The sequence below is a fragment of the Callorhinchus milii genome, unplaced genomic scaffold (assembly GCF_018977255.1).
Source record: "Callorhinchus milii isolate IMCB2004 unplaced genomic scaffold, IMCB_Cmil_1.0 Scaffold3, whole genome shotgun sequence".
NCBI classification, from domain to species: Eukaryota; Metazoa; Chordata; class Chondrichthyes; order Chimaeriformes; family Callorhinchidae; genus Callorhinchus; species Callorhinchus milii.
The window spans coordinates 59,222,022-59,235,785 of NW_024704744.1; the positions used below are offsets into that span (position 1 = coordinate 59,222,022).

At 40.4% G+C, this 13,764-nt stretch overlaps 1 protein-coding gene across 1 annotated transcript in view; it reads right to left on the reverse strand.

The window, feature by feature from the left end:
- tarbp1 (TAR (HIV-1) RNA binding protein 1) overlaps positions 1 to 13,764 on the reverse strand; it is a 118,409-nt gene that overhangs the window by 89,303 nt on the left and 15,342 nt on the right. The window contains exons 10-13 of the mRNA XM_007898385.2: positions 11,490 to 11,628; positions 11,120 to 11,216; positions 10,046 to 10,224; positions 475 to 569 (exon numbers count right to left, since the gene is read on the reverse strand). Of these exons, the coding sequence (XP_007896576.2) occupies positions 475 to 569; positions 10,046 to 10,224; positions 11,120 to 11,216; positions 11,490 to 11,628 (510 nt within the window). The remainder of the gene's footprint in view (positions 1 to 474; positions 570 to 10,045; positions 10,225 to 11,119; positions 11,217 to 11,489; positions 11,629 to 13,764) is intronic.

Below are 13,764 nucleotides of genomic sequence, written 5' to 3' on the forward strand. Positions count from 1 at the left end.
CATATAAAACAATGAAGTGAAACACAAATAACCCCAATAATATGATCCTTCTTTACTTTACCAACTATTTCAAGCCTTTCATCCTTTGCGAAAGGTGATGTACAAGTGCAAATTGTGGTACCCATTTAGTTTTCCCAAACTGTCTTAATGTCTGATAACAAAAGGCAGTATTTTGCCTTTTGCCTCAATGTCTACTTTGTTGATGAAAACTCTTTAGATTAGGGGCATTCCATTATCCACTCATTTTACTCCGCCCAACCAAATCAACTGATAACACGCACAATGTTTCTTATGCAAGAAGCCTCACAAAGACAATAGCAATAAATTTTTATTACAATAAACACAAATCTTGAAAAGGATTCATTTACCAAATTTTATTTATTTACCAAACATTTACATTTGTATAACCAGAAATCCACAAGACCATAAGAGGAATTGAGCGGAAATAATGGAAGTTGAATTAGTCATACTTACAGATTGTAATTCACTTGTTAACCTCCTAAATGTGTATTCCAAGACTTGCTCCACAGAAGACATTACGGATTTCTGTAATACATTCAGTACTCTGTCTATGGAAAGATAACACATCAATTCAGTGAATTAATCTAGTTCCAACAATGCTTTGTTGTAATCCTCCATTGGAGTCAGTGGTTAGAGCGCTCGCCTCGCAAGCAAGAGACCTGGGTTCTGTTCCCGGCATGGTGAAAAGTTGGGCAAGTTTGCTTACTCCACTTGTCTCTGTTTACCTAGCAGTAAGTAGGAACCTGGTTGTTAGTCAATTAGCGGATTGCTTTTCTGATGGTAAGAATACCTTAAAAAAAAATCGATTACTTCAATCAACGACTGTTTATTTTGCCCACAAAATATACAGTCAATTCACTTTCCAGTATATTCTGTAAAGCTCTTTGAGACGTTTCATAAGGGACTATATCACGTGGAGTCCTGTAGCTGTGGTTAGAGCACTCACTTTGCAAGCGGGAGACCTGGGTTTGATTCCCGGCAGGATGAAACCTTGGGCAAGTTTCCTTACTCCACAAGCCTGATAATAATCCCTCAAAAAATAATAAATTGGTCATTTCAATCCATGACTGTTTGTGGGATATTGCTGTGCGCATTTAGCTGCCGAATTTCGCCCACTTTACAGTCTATTCTGTGAAGCGCTATATCAAATGCAAATGCAAGGGTTATTATTATTATATCAAACGCAAGGATTATTATTATTATTGACCCTCCAGCAATAAAATGATCTTTAAGAAAAAGTATATAAATTAGCACTGATAATCGGACAATTTTAACTAAATTGTTAAACGCTTACTGTGCCCTGTATTTAAAGCAGTGTCAACCTGATCTTCCAAAACGCTGGACAATGACCAATTAATGTCAGACCAAGAATGCACTCTCTTCCAAAGACAGATAGTTGAACTATTGTTAAAGAAGTAATATTTTTAAATTACGTTAGAAGTTCACGCATCCAGCACCTAGAATCCACCATGATTGGCTTACAAAAATGTAAACAGCTGCTGCTTTAGCTCCACACCTCCAACTGGTGGAACCATCCTTCAATGAGAAGGGACATGGGCCCGCAAGGTAGTGGCAGTGCTCTCACGCATTTCATACTGAGCTGTGTTACCCACTAGGAAGCTCCTGCTACCTTACCATCCACCTAGTGATGGCTTAAACCAGTTGTTGATGTTAAAATGACCAACTAGGTGACTATCATCATGGGGGGCAGGAGGGTTAGAGATAAGCAGGGTCTCCTAAGACCTGAACATGCTTCAGGGTGACATGTGTGACAATGGAATGTCAGTATCGAGCCAACCCTCTGTGCTTGTCTTGGTATCCAGTTCCTGAACCATACAGGTCTACGGTATTCCAGCGCACTGCTGATGACAGCACGGCCAGGATGGCTCATTGGTAGGACTTGGAAGGGCAGACCCGTTACTGAGGGCAGGGAGTCATCCCTCTCACCTCCTGTTAACCCTGCAAGCCAAAGCCCAAACAAGTAGTGTGGTCCTAGCTGGATAAGCAGCGGGAAAGTTTGAGTCAATGCTCGAAATGACAAGCTATGGAGTTTTAGCTTGTTGGACTCCAGCATTATCCCATGCCTTGGCTCTTGACAACCTGCGCCTAATACTTTCCAGATTTAGGTATGCAGGATGCATCCTTCCAGGGAGAGAGTACACATTCCATTACAACAATCAAGAAGCAATCCATTGGACCACCTAACTTTCTTAATGGGTTTAAATATATAGGAATTTCTTAATGGTTTTAAATATATTCTGCACTCCCAGCTCTTTAAAATCATTACAAATGTACTTGGATTTGGCACTGGTTAGTGGAACTGCTTGCTTCCTCTCTTCAGTCCTCATCAAGTGCAATTGGAAGTGGGAAGACTACCAACGATTGAGGAGCCCACAGGGATTTATTGTTACAGACCAGGTAGAGATGTCCAGCAAAGATAAACTTATTTTTCTCTAGCACATGTTGATAGACCGATTATAAATTTATAATGATCCAAGATTTAGTTTTGTTTTTTATTGATTCAACAAATGCTCTTGGCAGCAAACGCTCTCTGCAGAAAAAGGCCAGACCTTCATGGGGTCGAAGGGTGATAAAAAGATTCCCCGATTGCTGAAATATAATTTCTCTTTAAAATTACTTCTCCTCAGTTAATAATTTTTTAAAAACTTGTTAAAGTAAATACAACGGTCTCATTCAGGATTTGCACTTGCCTCCAATCAGCTCAGTCTTCATGTTCCACCCAAATATTAGGGCAGTCAGCATTAGTGCACAGCAATCGATATTGTTAATGAATACCACGCCCCTGTGGTACTCATCAATAGTATATCTCTGATGCTATGCTTAACAAGCAAGATGTTTATTCTAACCGTTGAAGGGAATGGAAGAATTTTCAGTGTCCTTTAATAAAAAGGTCCTTTCCTATTTTGTGAACAGTTATGCGCAACCTTTTGGACTGAAGCAAATCAATTTCACAGAATTTGCTTACGTGTTGAACTGNTTTTTTTTAACAACCCAGGTTACAATTTCTAGGAACTCCACTTTACTCACTGCTTTTGTTTGCTGAGCAAAGGTAGCTTTGGACCGGAACAAATCAATTTCCCAAAGCCTGAAAAAGATCTGATTATGTTTTAAACTGGAAAAACTCAGTAGGACATTTTTACCAATTTCTTGGAATTGTGTTCCCTGACATCTGCTTGTGTGTAAACGATAGTGGGAGTTGTTCTTTTACTCTTAATGCGGGTGAATCAGAGAATCTTGCAACACAGGAGGCTATTCAGCCCATTGTGCCTGTGCCAACTCTCTGAAAGAGCTACCAACTCGTCTCACTCCCCCGCTCTTACTCCACAGCCCTGAAATGTTTTCCTTTTCAAGAACAACAAAATTACATTTGCAAAGTACCTTTCACACCGGGAGAACATCCCAAGGCACCGAACAATCGGGGATCAGGACCCAAGCGTGCGGGGGCAGGGTTGGGATGAGGGAGAGGCAGGCGGGCAGCTGAAGGCATGGTTGAAAAGCAGGTTCTTGAGTCGTGCCTTGAAGGAGGCAAGGGAGACAGCAAGGCGCAGGGATTGTGGGATAAAGTTCCAAAGGGTGGGGGCAGAGAGGCTGAAGGGCGGGTCGGGTGGGAGACATGGAGCAGGCCGGAGCCTGCAGAACGGAGGGAGTGAACAGATTGATAGGGGGTCAGCAGGTCAAAGTGGTGGGGGGGGGCAAGGCCATGGAGAGCCTTGAACATGAGGACGAGGAGTTTGAATTCTATCCTCTGAGGGATGGGGAGCCAGTGGAGTCGGGCGAGGGTGGGGTGACGAGGTTATGGAACCTGGTGTGGGAGAGGACACCAGCTGCAGAGTTCTAGATGATCTTGTTCTGGCACAGTTAGGAAGGCCGACAAGCAGAGAATCTGGCATAGTCGAGCCTGGATGTAATGAAGGCATGTATGTGGGTTTCGGCGGCCTGATGGGTGAGGCAGTGGCGGAGTCAGGCAATGTTGTGGAGGTGGGGGAAGGCAGAGCATGTCATGGGATGGATATCGACCAGAAAAGGACAGTTGAGGGTGGAACAAGACGCCCAGGTTCCTGACTGGCTTGGTGAGGTGGACTGTGCATCTGTGGATGCTGTTGCTGCCAGTGCTTGAGGTGTTGAGGCACTGGCACGAGCCCATCAGGAAGACCTACTCACCTACTCAAGGTGAGATTGTTCACAAGTTACAAACAGGGTTCACCAATACTGTGAAACATAGATATCTATCACCATCATTTGGCATTAATGACTGATTACTCTGTAGGACAGGTGAAACTGCTTTAAAAAGGCTTGTATAGTCATACCATTCTTTGCTAAGAAAAAACAGCTTCCAGTTTCATTACCAAGGTGTTTGCTACAGTTAGGAATACACAATTATGGATCACTATGGTGATCAAAATAGTTGCAAACTTGAACCTGGATGTTTTTTTAAATGGCATAATTTTCAGGAAAATGTGCTTAGCAAATCTTCTCAGCGGTTTACTACTACAAGGCGCAAAGATGTAAAATGTGACTGAAGCGTGTCATTGTGTTATCTGGGCACAACAAATAAAATACATGGCTTATTTGGCACTTCTTTCTCCCCCAAGCAAAGGCTTGCCAGGCAGTTTTTCATATGCATTTTCCAGAAATACTGTGCTTTTATACGTCATAATTAAATGACTGGTTGCTGCCATTCCCCGACTTGCATTCTGTTAAAAATAATCCTTACATTTGGCACAGAATCTTTCACAACAGGAGGATGTTTCAAAGTGGATGTTTCACCTACTGTAAAGTGGAACTTGTATGTGAAACATGGCTGATTTGCATATAGCAAAATCCCACAAACAGACATTAAGTGAGTGACTTTTTTTGTAGGTTGGGGGTGGGGCGGGGGGGGGTGAATGACACAATCAGAAACTCCCTTCTCTTTTCAAATAATAGTGCCATGGGACCTTTTATGTCCACTCGAACAGGCAAACGGGACTTTGGTTTCCTACCACATCTGAAAGATGGCACCTCCAACAATGCCACACAGCCAGCATTGCATTGGAGTGTTAGCCTAAATTGTATGTTCATGAACAAACAGCAGTGGCTTTCACCCTGAATCAAGGAGAATCAATATTGTAATGATTATAGATTATACTGATCGTTGCAATTTAAATAAAGATTAATAGTGTGTTTTAAAATCAATACACAAAACAATCTAAAATCTGGGCTGAAAAAGGACCACAACAACACTAAGATGGTCATTTTAGTCACATCAGTCTGTCAAATCCACATAATAAGCAAGCAAGATTGCAGCATTTTGCGGCAATATCTGGATTTCTGCATATTAAGTTGTTATACAAGTTCTGCATAGGTAAAGTTAGTCCACCTCAATTTACTGCTTCGTTAGCCTCATCTTTATAGCCTCAATTCTCAGTCCAACTCTTATTCATTCTTTACACATTACATTCGCAGATTCCTAATCTTTCTCAGTGACAGCTCATCAATGTTGAGCTACCTGCTTAATGGGAAGTACAAACAATTCCTCTGAAGGTCACACAATTGTGTAATAGCAAATGTACTTTCTCGACTATAATTTTGGAAAGTCCTAACCATAATCGTGAAGTTTAGGTAGGAGTATGGATGATTAATAATGAAAAATGCCTGAAATTTATATTGATTTATTGACCTTTTTGAGCAAGCAGTCATATCAGTATCCTAATTTATTGCATATATAGAATATTCATGCTAAAGAATGTTACTCGAGTTAAATTAAAACATGGCATGCACCGCCATAATTATATGGCACACAAGCTTCCTAAACAGATCAATAGTTCTACATTCAGAAATGAAAATCAGCATAATTAAAACTCCTTCCAATACCTCCCATGTATGCTGGGACACATTAAATGAATAAGGACAATCACATTTCAATGGACTCAAAAATAGCACAACAGCTGCATCCTCTATAAATTTTGTAATTCAAATAGTCTAAGGAATATTTCCTGTATTTTGTAACCTTCTAAAACTTTGGAATTCTTTGAAAAACATTCTTGATATATCGTATATAGCTGTTACCATTTAGAGTAGGAAGCACCAAATGAATCTGTTTGCAAATTAGTCTCCAACAACTCGAATATAGAAACTAACAATTAGTCTCCTTAAAATAAAAAGCATAACTTTTTATTCTCCCCTAGTTCATTAACACGTTGACCTCTCCTGAAATCTCAATGTAAAAGTGAGTAATTCACTGACAAAATTGTGTCTTGCATCAACAGTAACAATGTAATATATATATATATATAACAATGTTAAATAAAGCAATATGGTGTTCTGTCATCCCAATTATTCCACATTGTCTTATGCTCACACATTTATGGAGAATTAACATGAAAAAATTCAACTTATTTGTAAATTATTTATACTGAATACTAAAATAACATGAGAATCAGTACACTTCACAGAATGTCCTGTGAAGCGCCTTAAGATATCCTCCTGACTTGAAAGGCACTATACAAATGTAAAACGACTTTTTATTATTTGACTTCTCTGCTGTTGTTACTGTTGACCACTCAATCCCCCTTCACCACCTTTCCTCCCTGACACATCTTCATGGCTCTGCACTTTCCTTGTTCTCTTACATGTCCCAGCAGCTTCACTATATCTCTTTTAATGGCTTCTTCTCCTACCCCATATAATCTTGTGCATCATTCCACAGGGCTCTATTCTGGAACTTCTCATTTTTCCTCTGCTCTGCAAAACCCAGCTACTTCATGTACCCGCCCACTCCACGCCCACCAACTTTCAAACATTCTGCGCTCACTCTCCTCCAGCCCAGATTCCCTCCACCTTGTCCCCTCCCTCCCCACCTTCAATCTCACCTAGACCCATCTCTTCAACTGCACTTTTGGTTGTTTGTTCTCCCAGCTTCCAGCAGCAACCAAATAACCCAGAAGTCGGCCTTTTTTTTTGCACATAAGCAGGCCAGCTATGATTTAAAGAGGGCTGCAATTGCATTATATAACAAGCCACTGTAAGACAAACGCACGATATACATACGTTAAAAAAACAAGTGTTTTATGAGAATATAGTATCAGCAATCTTATCCTTTATACATGTCTGCATCTGCATAGCTAATATACAGCGACAAAGGCTGAAAGTATTGGTCCACCGATAAATATAGTGGAAACTAGAATTTAACAACACAGATTTATTAGTAACTTTATATCTATCGCTATCTATCTCTAGGAAGCAGAGAAAGCTGCTCAAGTGAGATATCAGATTTCCAAGAACAGCACAAAAGGAGGTAGATGGTACGCGTACAATTATAGTCCGGAACCATCAATATCCTCTATAACAAAAGCCCCTCTTCTGTTGATCATTGAAACTGGCGAACAATGAAGTTCCCAAATCAATGGGTTTTTTAGTGTCTGTGTGGCAATTTAGTCATTCTCAGGTTATGGTACAATAGGAACAGATGTATTTATTACTACTAATAAATTATTACCCTCGGAAAGGCGATCCTTTTCATGGTAATAATCCTTTCAAAAAAGATAATAATAATAATTTGTTCACCCACTCAATGGACAACTATTTGCGGGACAGTGCTGTACGGAATTGACTGCCGCGTTTCGCCCGCAAAATACAGTCGATTCACTTTACAGTGTATCCTGTGAAGCACTTTGAGATGTCTCAAAGATGTGATAAGGCGCTATATCAAATGCAAGGATTATTATTACTATTGACAGTCACCTAAGAACTACTGTTGTTGGTTATTAAAATACCTGTCCCTTGCACATGNAAAAACACAAAAATTGTTACAGACTCTTTACAATACAAAAATCGTTTGCACATAAAATCAAGGCACCACTGCAAACTAAGGTTAATTACTCAAAATAGATAACATTTTAAAAAACTTTAATGAGTCTAAAAGGAGTCTAAGCAATTAGTGAAACTTACATTTTTAGGAGCTTGCTAAATTGAGGAGTGACTCAGTTGATTGGGAAAAAAAAATCTTTTTTAAAAAAGACTTATCTTCTGGTTCCAGTGTTTAATACATCAGTTGCAGTTTTTTTTAAACAAACGCAAGTTATTTCCCAAATTGCACAGAGGAACACATCTCAGAAATACCAATTTGCTGTGGGACAATCAACATCAATTCATGAAAAGAAAGGGAGGAAGGGGTCATGTTTAATTATTCTCCAGAAAGTGTCTGAGGATATTACGAACACAGTGGACAGCGGAAATTGGATTTTATAGTGGGATTCCAGAAATCTTTTTAACAATGTTCCATTACATAGTTTTTACCAACGTTCCAATTCAAAAATTAACATTGAGGAATAGAACATAAAATATCATTCTCAATAAATAATTGTCTTAACAACATGAAACAGAAATCTCTTTCCAGACTAGAAAGAGGTTGCATGCATGTAATTATATTGGTGTATTGAGGTACATCCACCTCTTAAGTATAACATCATCATGACTTTTTTTGAGAATTTCTGTTACTGAAATAACAGCCGTTAAGGCCAGGAGTTGCACTTGAAAATCAGGCCGTTTTGCTCTGCCAGTTACTGTAATTCTGCTTCTGTTAATTGTCCAGCAAAAAATATTCAAATGTCTTATAATCACAATACTTGTATGATGTCCTTGTTGTGAAACATAACCTGATTCACTCAATCTCCCATTTTTCAATAATGAGCTGGATCTCCTGTACATGGAGATAACGCAGGATGTGACTCAAGAGTTAGGTCTTCCCAGTCCAGAGTATATTAGTTGATTCCAGAGACAAACTAGTAGTATAAAAATTGTATTAGGTGCCTGACCCAAACGATAACAGATATGACTCAATGTAAATAAACCAAAAATAAGTTTGGTTGGAACAAGGAACCAAAAAGAGAGAACATCAATGGTTCCACCGCAAACTGATCATCAATGAAATCTAAATTATGATCAGTCCACTAAAGTTTAAAAAAAAGCAAAGAACAAAATCTTGCACTTATATAGCATCATTCAAATAAAGTGCAGTTTAGTTTAACATAAAGCCTCAAAGTGCTTGATAAATATAGTGGACACCACCAACAACAAATTACACTTGTACAGCGCCCTTCACATCGGAAAGACGTCCCAGGGCGCTGGACAGTCGGGGGTTTTTGGACCTGAGCTCGGAGTTGGGTTCAGGATGGGTGGAGGGCAGGGGTGGGAGGGTGGCTGAAGGCACAGTCTAAGAGGAAGATCTTTAGGCTGATATGGGGTTAGGTCAGAAAGGTAAGGGGAGCCAGGCCGTGGAGTGCTTTGAAGGTGAGAACGAGGGGTTTGTAGGAAGGAAACTAAGAAATTTAAAACTGTTAACCAAAGCATGTTAGATAGTTACTGAGTTTCATTAACAGAGTATTACTTAGACCATATGAAGTTCTGGTGAGTTAAACTTGGACAAAATATTATTCCTGTTGTGAAGGTACATCAGCAAGCAACAAAGATAATTCTAGATATTACAAATTTGATTCATGAGCAGGAGAGGAGAAATACAGTCAGCAGAACATGTTGAAAATATTAACTGGGAAGCCCAATGAAGCAAATTATATAAATGGGTTCAGATATTCTTCTGGACAGAAAAACAATTGAAAAATATAGTGAACAGGGTGCCTTGTGGGACAGACACAACAAAAGGTTTGCTTGTCCAATGTTTTTTTCCGTTCCTAAAATGTCTTAGGTTCTGAAATGTTCAGTAAAACTATAGCTGATGATTTCTTTTAAAATTCTACACTGGTAACCCTTACAGTAATTTATCCTCTGGATGCTTCATTATCATTACTATATAAAGCAGCACTTACCAGAGCATTCAAAAAAATTAATAAAACCACACGATTAAGAACAATATACAATTGGATGCTTGACAAAGGACAAATAAACATAAAACCATGAGAGAATGATTTCAAAAGTGTCAATTAACCTTGGTCTTTGGGTTATGGTTATGAACTACCCCAACTCATTTGAAGCCTGTGGACTGTAGCAATATTAATACTTAACTGACCTTCGGTTTTATCCATTAGACATTTTGAGGAACACGTCTCCAACAACTTTAATAGCAACTGTAAGCTCTTGTCTGCTTTTACTACAGGTAAGTAGGCGTGTGTATTCAGCTTCCGTAAGGAATCCAGAAGGGGATACAAAAATTGGCCCAAGAGGTTCTCATCTCCACTGCTAGAATCACTATTGAAAAAATATAGAAACATAAGTCAATAAAAGCATCTACAGAATTCTATAAAACATTTACAACAACAGTTGTTACGGTACGGTGTCCATTTGATCCATCCAATCTGTTTTACACAGAGCAAACATGTTATAATGCAGTTGGCTAGGTCCTACTTCCAGGTCATCAGGTCACGGTTGGCTGATGTCTAACGGCACGTTGTGTGCAGGAAGTCTGCTGACATCACTTCCATTGTGGCAGTGGTGTTATTGGCTCTTCCCATCATTTTGCGAATGGATAACAAATAACATTAGCAACAATCAGACAACCTTTTTTTTAAGCATAATAAGCTAGATGTAAAAGAGTAGACCCACACACAAAGATTTCAAGGCAAAAAAAACAAAATGTTTTAATGCTCAATTTAGTGAATTCAACCTCTCATTTACTTTTGTTAATCGTTCGGCATATCAAACTTCACTTTAAATGTACATTTTAAATTTACAAAACCATAGAGCGCCACACCTCCTCGTTTTACTCCTTTTGTTTGTATAATTGTTCAGTTGATAATCAAACCCACACCATGCCCCTCATTTTATCCCCCAAATAACATGACATTTAATCCCATAAATACCATAGTAAACTACCGCACCACTCTGGTATAACACAGTGTGATCCAAAAATTTAGATAAAAAATGGGTCAGTTGAAGAAAAAGGCCTTCAATCCTACTTCTGGGTCATCACATCTTTGTTGACATGATGCCACTTCCTGCACATACTGCCATGTGTGCAATCTGCCGGAAGTGATGTCAGCGCAACTTGGTAGGTGTCCNTTTTTTTTAGTGCCAGAAGCCTGGTGTACCACATTAAGTAAACTAAGGCTTGTTCTAACAAGGTCATAGGAATTAACATCAATACCCTTCAGTGTTGTATTTTTCTTCCACATCAGCAACAAGAACAGTCATCTGCGCTACAAGCTGGGCCTCAAACCAATCTGGCATGTAATTGCTTTCTCCTAATTAACAAAAAAAAGTAATAGTATTCATTGTAATATCTGAAGTAAGAGTTTGGATACTTCTAAGCATGATGATGCATTTCAGCAGGTGTCGAATGTTGGTTGACCAAAAGAAAAACAAAGAAAAATTTGCAAATATTTTGCACTTAAGTTGCTTAATTGTAGTATCCCCATTAGGTGGTCAGTATGGTCTGAATTTTGCAATGTAAGATTAAGAAAGTATTAAAGCCAAGAAAATTAAGTTCTTAAACACAATGGAAAACAACGATTTACCTTCAGTCAGTGAAACCTTCATGTACCTCTCCACCAGATTCTGAACGTACGCACTTAATGCACGTTTGTCTAGACTTACAGGAGCTGAATCTTTATCACGTCTAAAATTTCTGTCATTCCTGTGTAGCCATTCACAGAGCTGAAAAAATCAAATGCATACACAGATCACACTAATCATATAAACAAGTACAATATTCACAATCCCACCAACTGCAGATTCAGTGCCCCACCAAACATTATTTTCTTTACCTGAATCAGAAATTAATAATCTGATTAATAATCTCTTGCCATTAATAAACAATACCATGACTAAGACTTTGATCCCTTCATCAATAAAATAGTACATGTACAAAAAAACATTTTCAGATTCCCAAATTGGTATTTACAAAAGTATTCCCTCACATGAGACACATCAATCTGCCTCAGTTTTAACTTTAGAAAGAGCGAGGAGAATTCTATCAGTTGGCCTTTCGTGATTACCAATTAATGATTTCCACATCCACAACCCCCTGTATTTCTTAGGGTTAGCCAGGTGTCTAGAAAATGTGGAAATCCACCAGAATGCTGAAGCATATCCAAACCAAACTGAGTTCCACATATGTATGCCACCCACACATGGAAATTTCCCTGCACCTGGAACGACGCACCCTCTTTACCTAATTCCAGAGAGTATTTGGCGCAGGTTATCGAAAGCAGAGGCTTGGGGACCCCAGTGTCTGCAGGACAGACAACTGTAGTTTAACCAGCCAAAATCACATTGCTTGCCATTGAGAGCACTGTTTGGCAAGCTTCCCGTTGGTTGACTAGCTAGGACCACCTTACCCATTAGGGTGTTGAGGGTTAAGGGGAAACTGAATAGAAAGGATTGCTGCTTCCAGTGACCAGTCTGCCCCTCCAAGTCCTGCTGATGAGCCAGGCTGGCTGATTTGCTAACAACAGTGCCCTGAAATACTGCAGACTGTCCGAGCTCACAAACTGGATGACAAAGAACCCCACAAGGGGTTAACATTCCGTTGCTATTCCCTTGCCAAGCAAATCAAATTGGAATCAGCTCAGCTCCAAGGAGCTCCCCGCGCCCTAAGGAAGGTATTCACTACTTGATCATTTGACAAGCCCAGGTTTGCACCCTCACTCGGTGAATAGCGGGGACCAGGAACTCCCAGTAAGTTTCCTGATGAGCAGCACAGCTCAGCATAAAATGCACGATGGCAGTGTCACATCCTACTGCCGAGTTTGGAACAAATCTCTCTCCACTGAGTAATGATTCCACCAGAGTGCAACAGCTATTTACCTCTCTGTGCATACCAATCAGGAATACCAAGATCTAAGTGCAGGAATATGTGTTCATACAACAACTCATACTTATATAGTGCCCTCCATGCAGGGTAGCGTCTCAGAGCATTTAAAATTTGGTGGAGCAAGGTTTTCGGGCGGGTCTTGAAAAAGGGGAGAGTGGGCAAGGCGGAGGGATTGAGATGAGAGCGTTCAAGTTTCGGGTGTAGTGGCTGAAAACACAACCTCTTATGGTGGGGCGAACGGTGCGAGGGACGAGCGGGAGATCGGTGCCAGTCGAGCGGAGGCGTCAGGTGGTGGATTGGGGAGTGAGGAGGTCAGAGAGGTACGGAGGTGCCAGAGAGTGAAGGGATTTTAACACGAGTGTGAGGATCTTGAAGTCGATCTGTTCGATGATTGGGGGCCAGTGGAGCCTGGCCACAACTGGTGATATGGATATGGAGTTTGGTCTGGGTAAGTATGCGGGCAGCAGAGTTCTGAAAGGGCTGGATCGATTCAATAGTGGGGCTAGGGAGAGGAGTGCATTTGAGTAATCCAGGCGGGAGGTGACAAATGTATGCATGAGGGTTTCGGCTGGATTTGGGAGTAGGTATGGTCAGTGGTGGGCAATGTGATGAAGGTAGTCCTGGTCAGGAACAGGATGTGGGGGGAGGAAGGACAGCTGAGGGACGAAGAGGACGCCTAGATTGCACATTGGTTCGGTGAGTGTGAGGGAGAGCCCAGGGAGGTTGAGGAGGTCAGATCTACAGAAGAAGACATTGACGGGAGCCAAGGAGTATGGCTTCCATCGTGTCCACATTCAGCTGCAGGAAGTTTGCACTCATACAGGCGCTGATGTCTGTCAGACAAGCTGATAGAACATTAGCGGACCTGGAGTTGGTACTGGAAGAGGCAAAGTACATTTGTGTGTCATCAGCATACATGTGGAAGTTTACCCTGTGACTCTGGATGACCCCAAACTCCAGTTAACACCTTCCAGTAG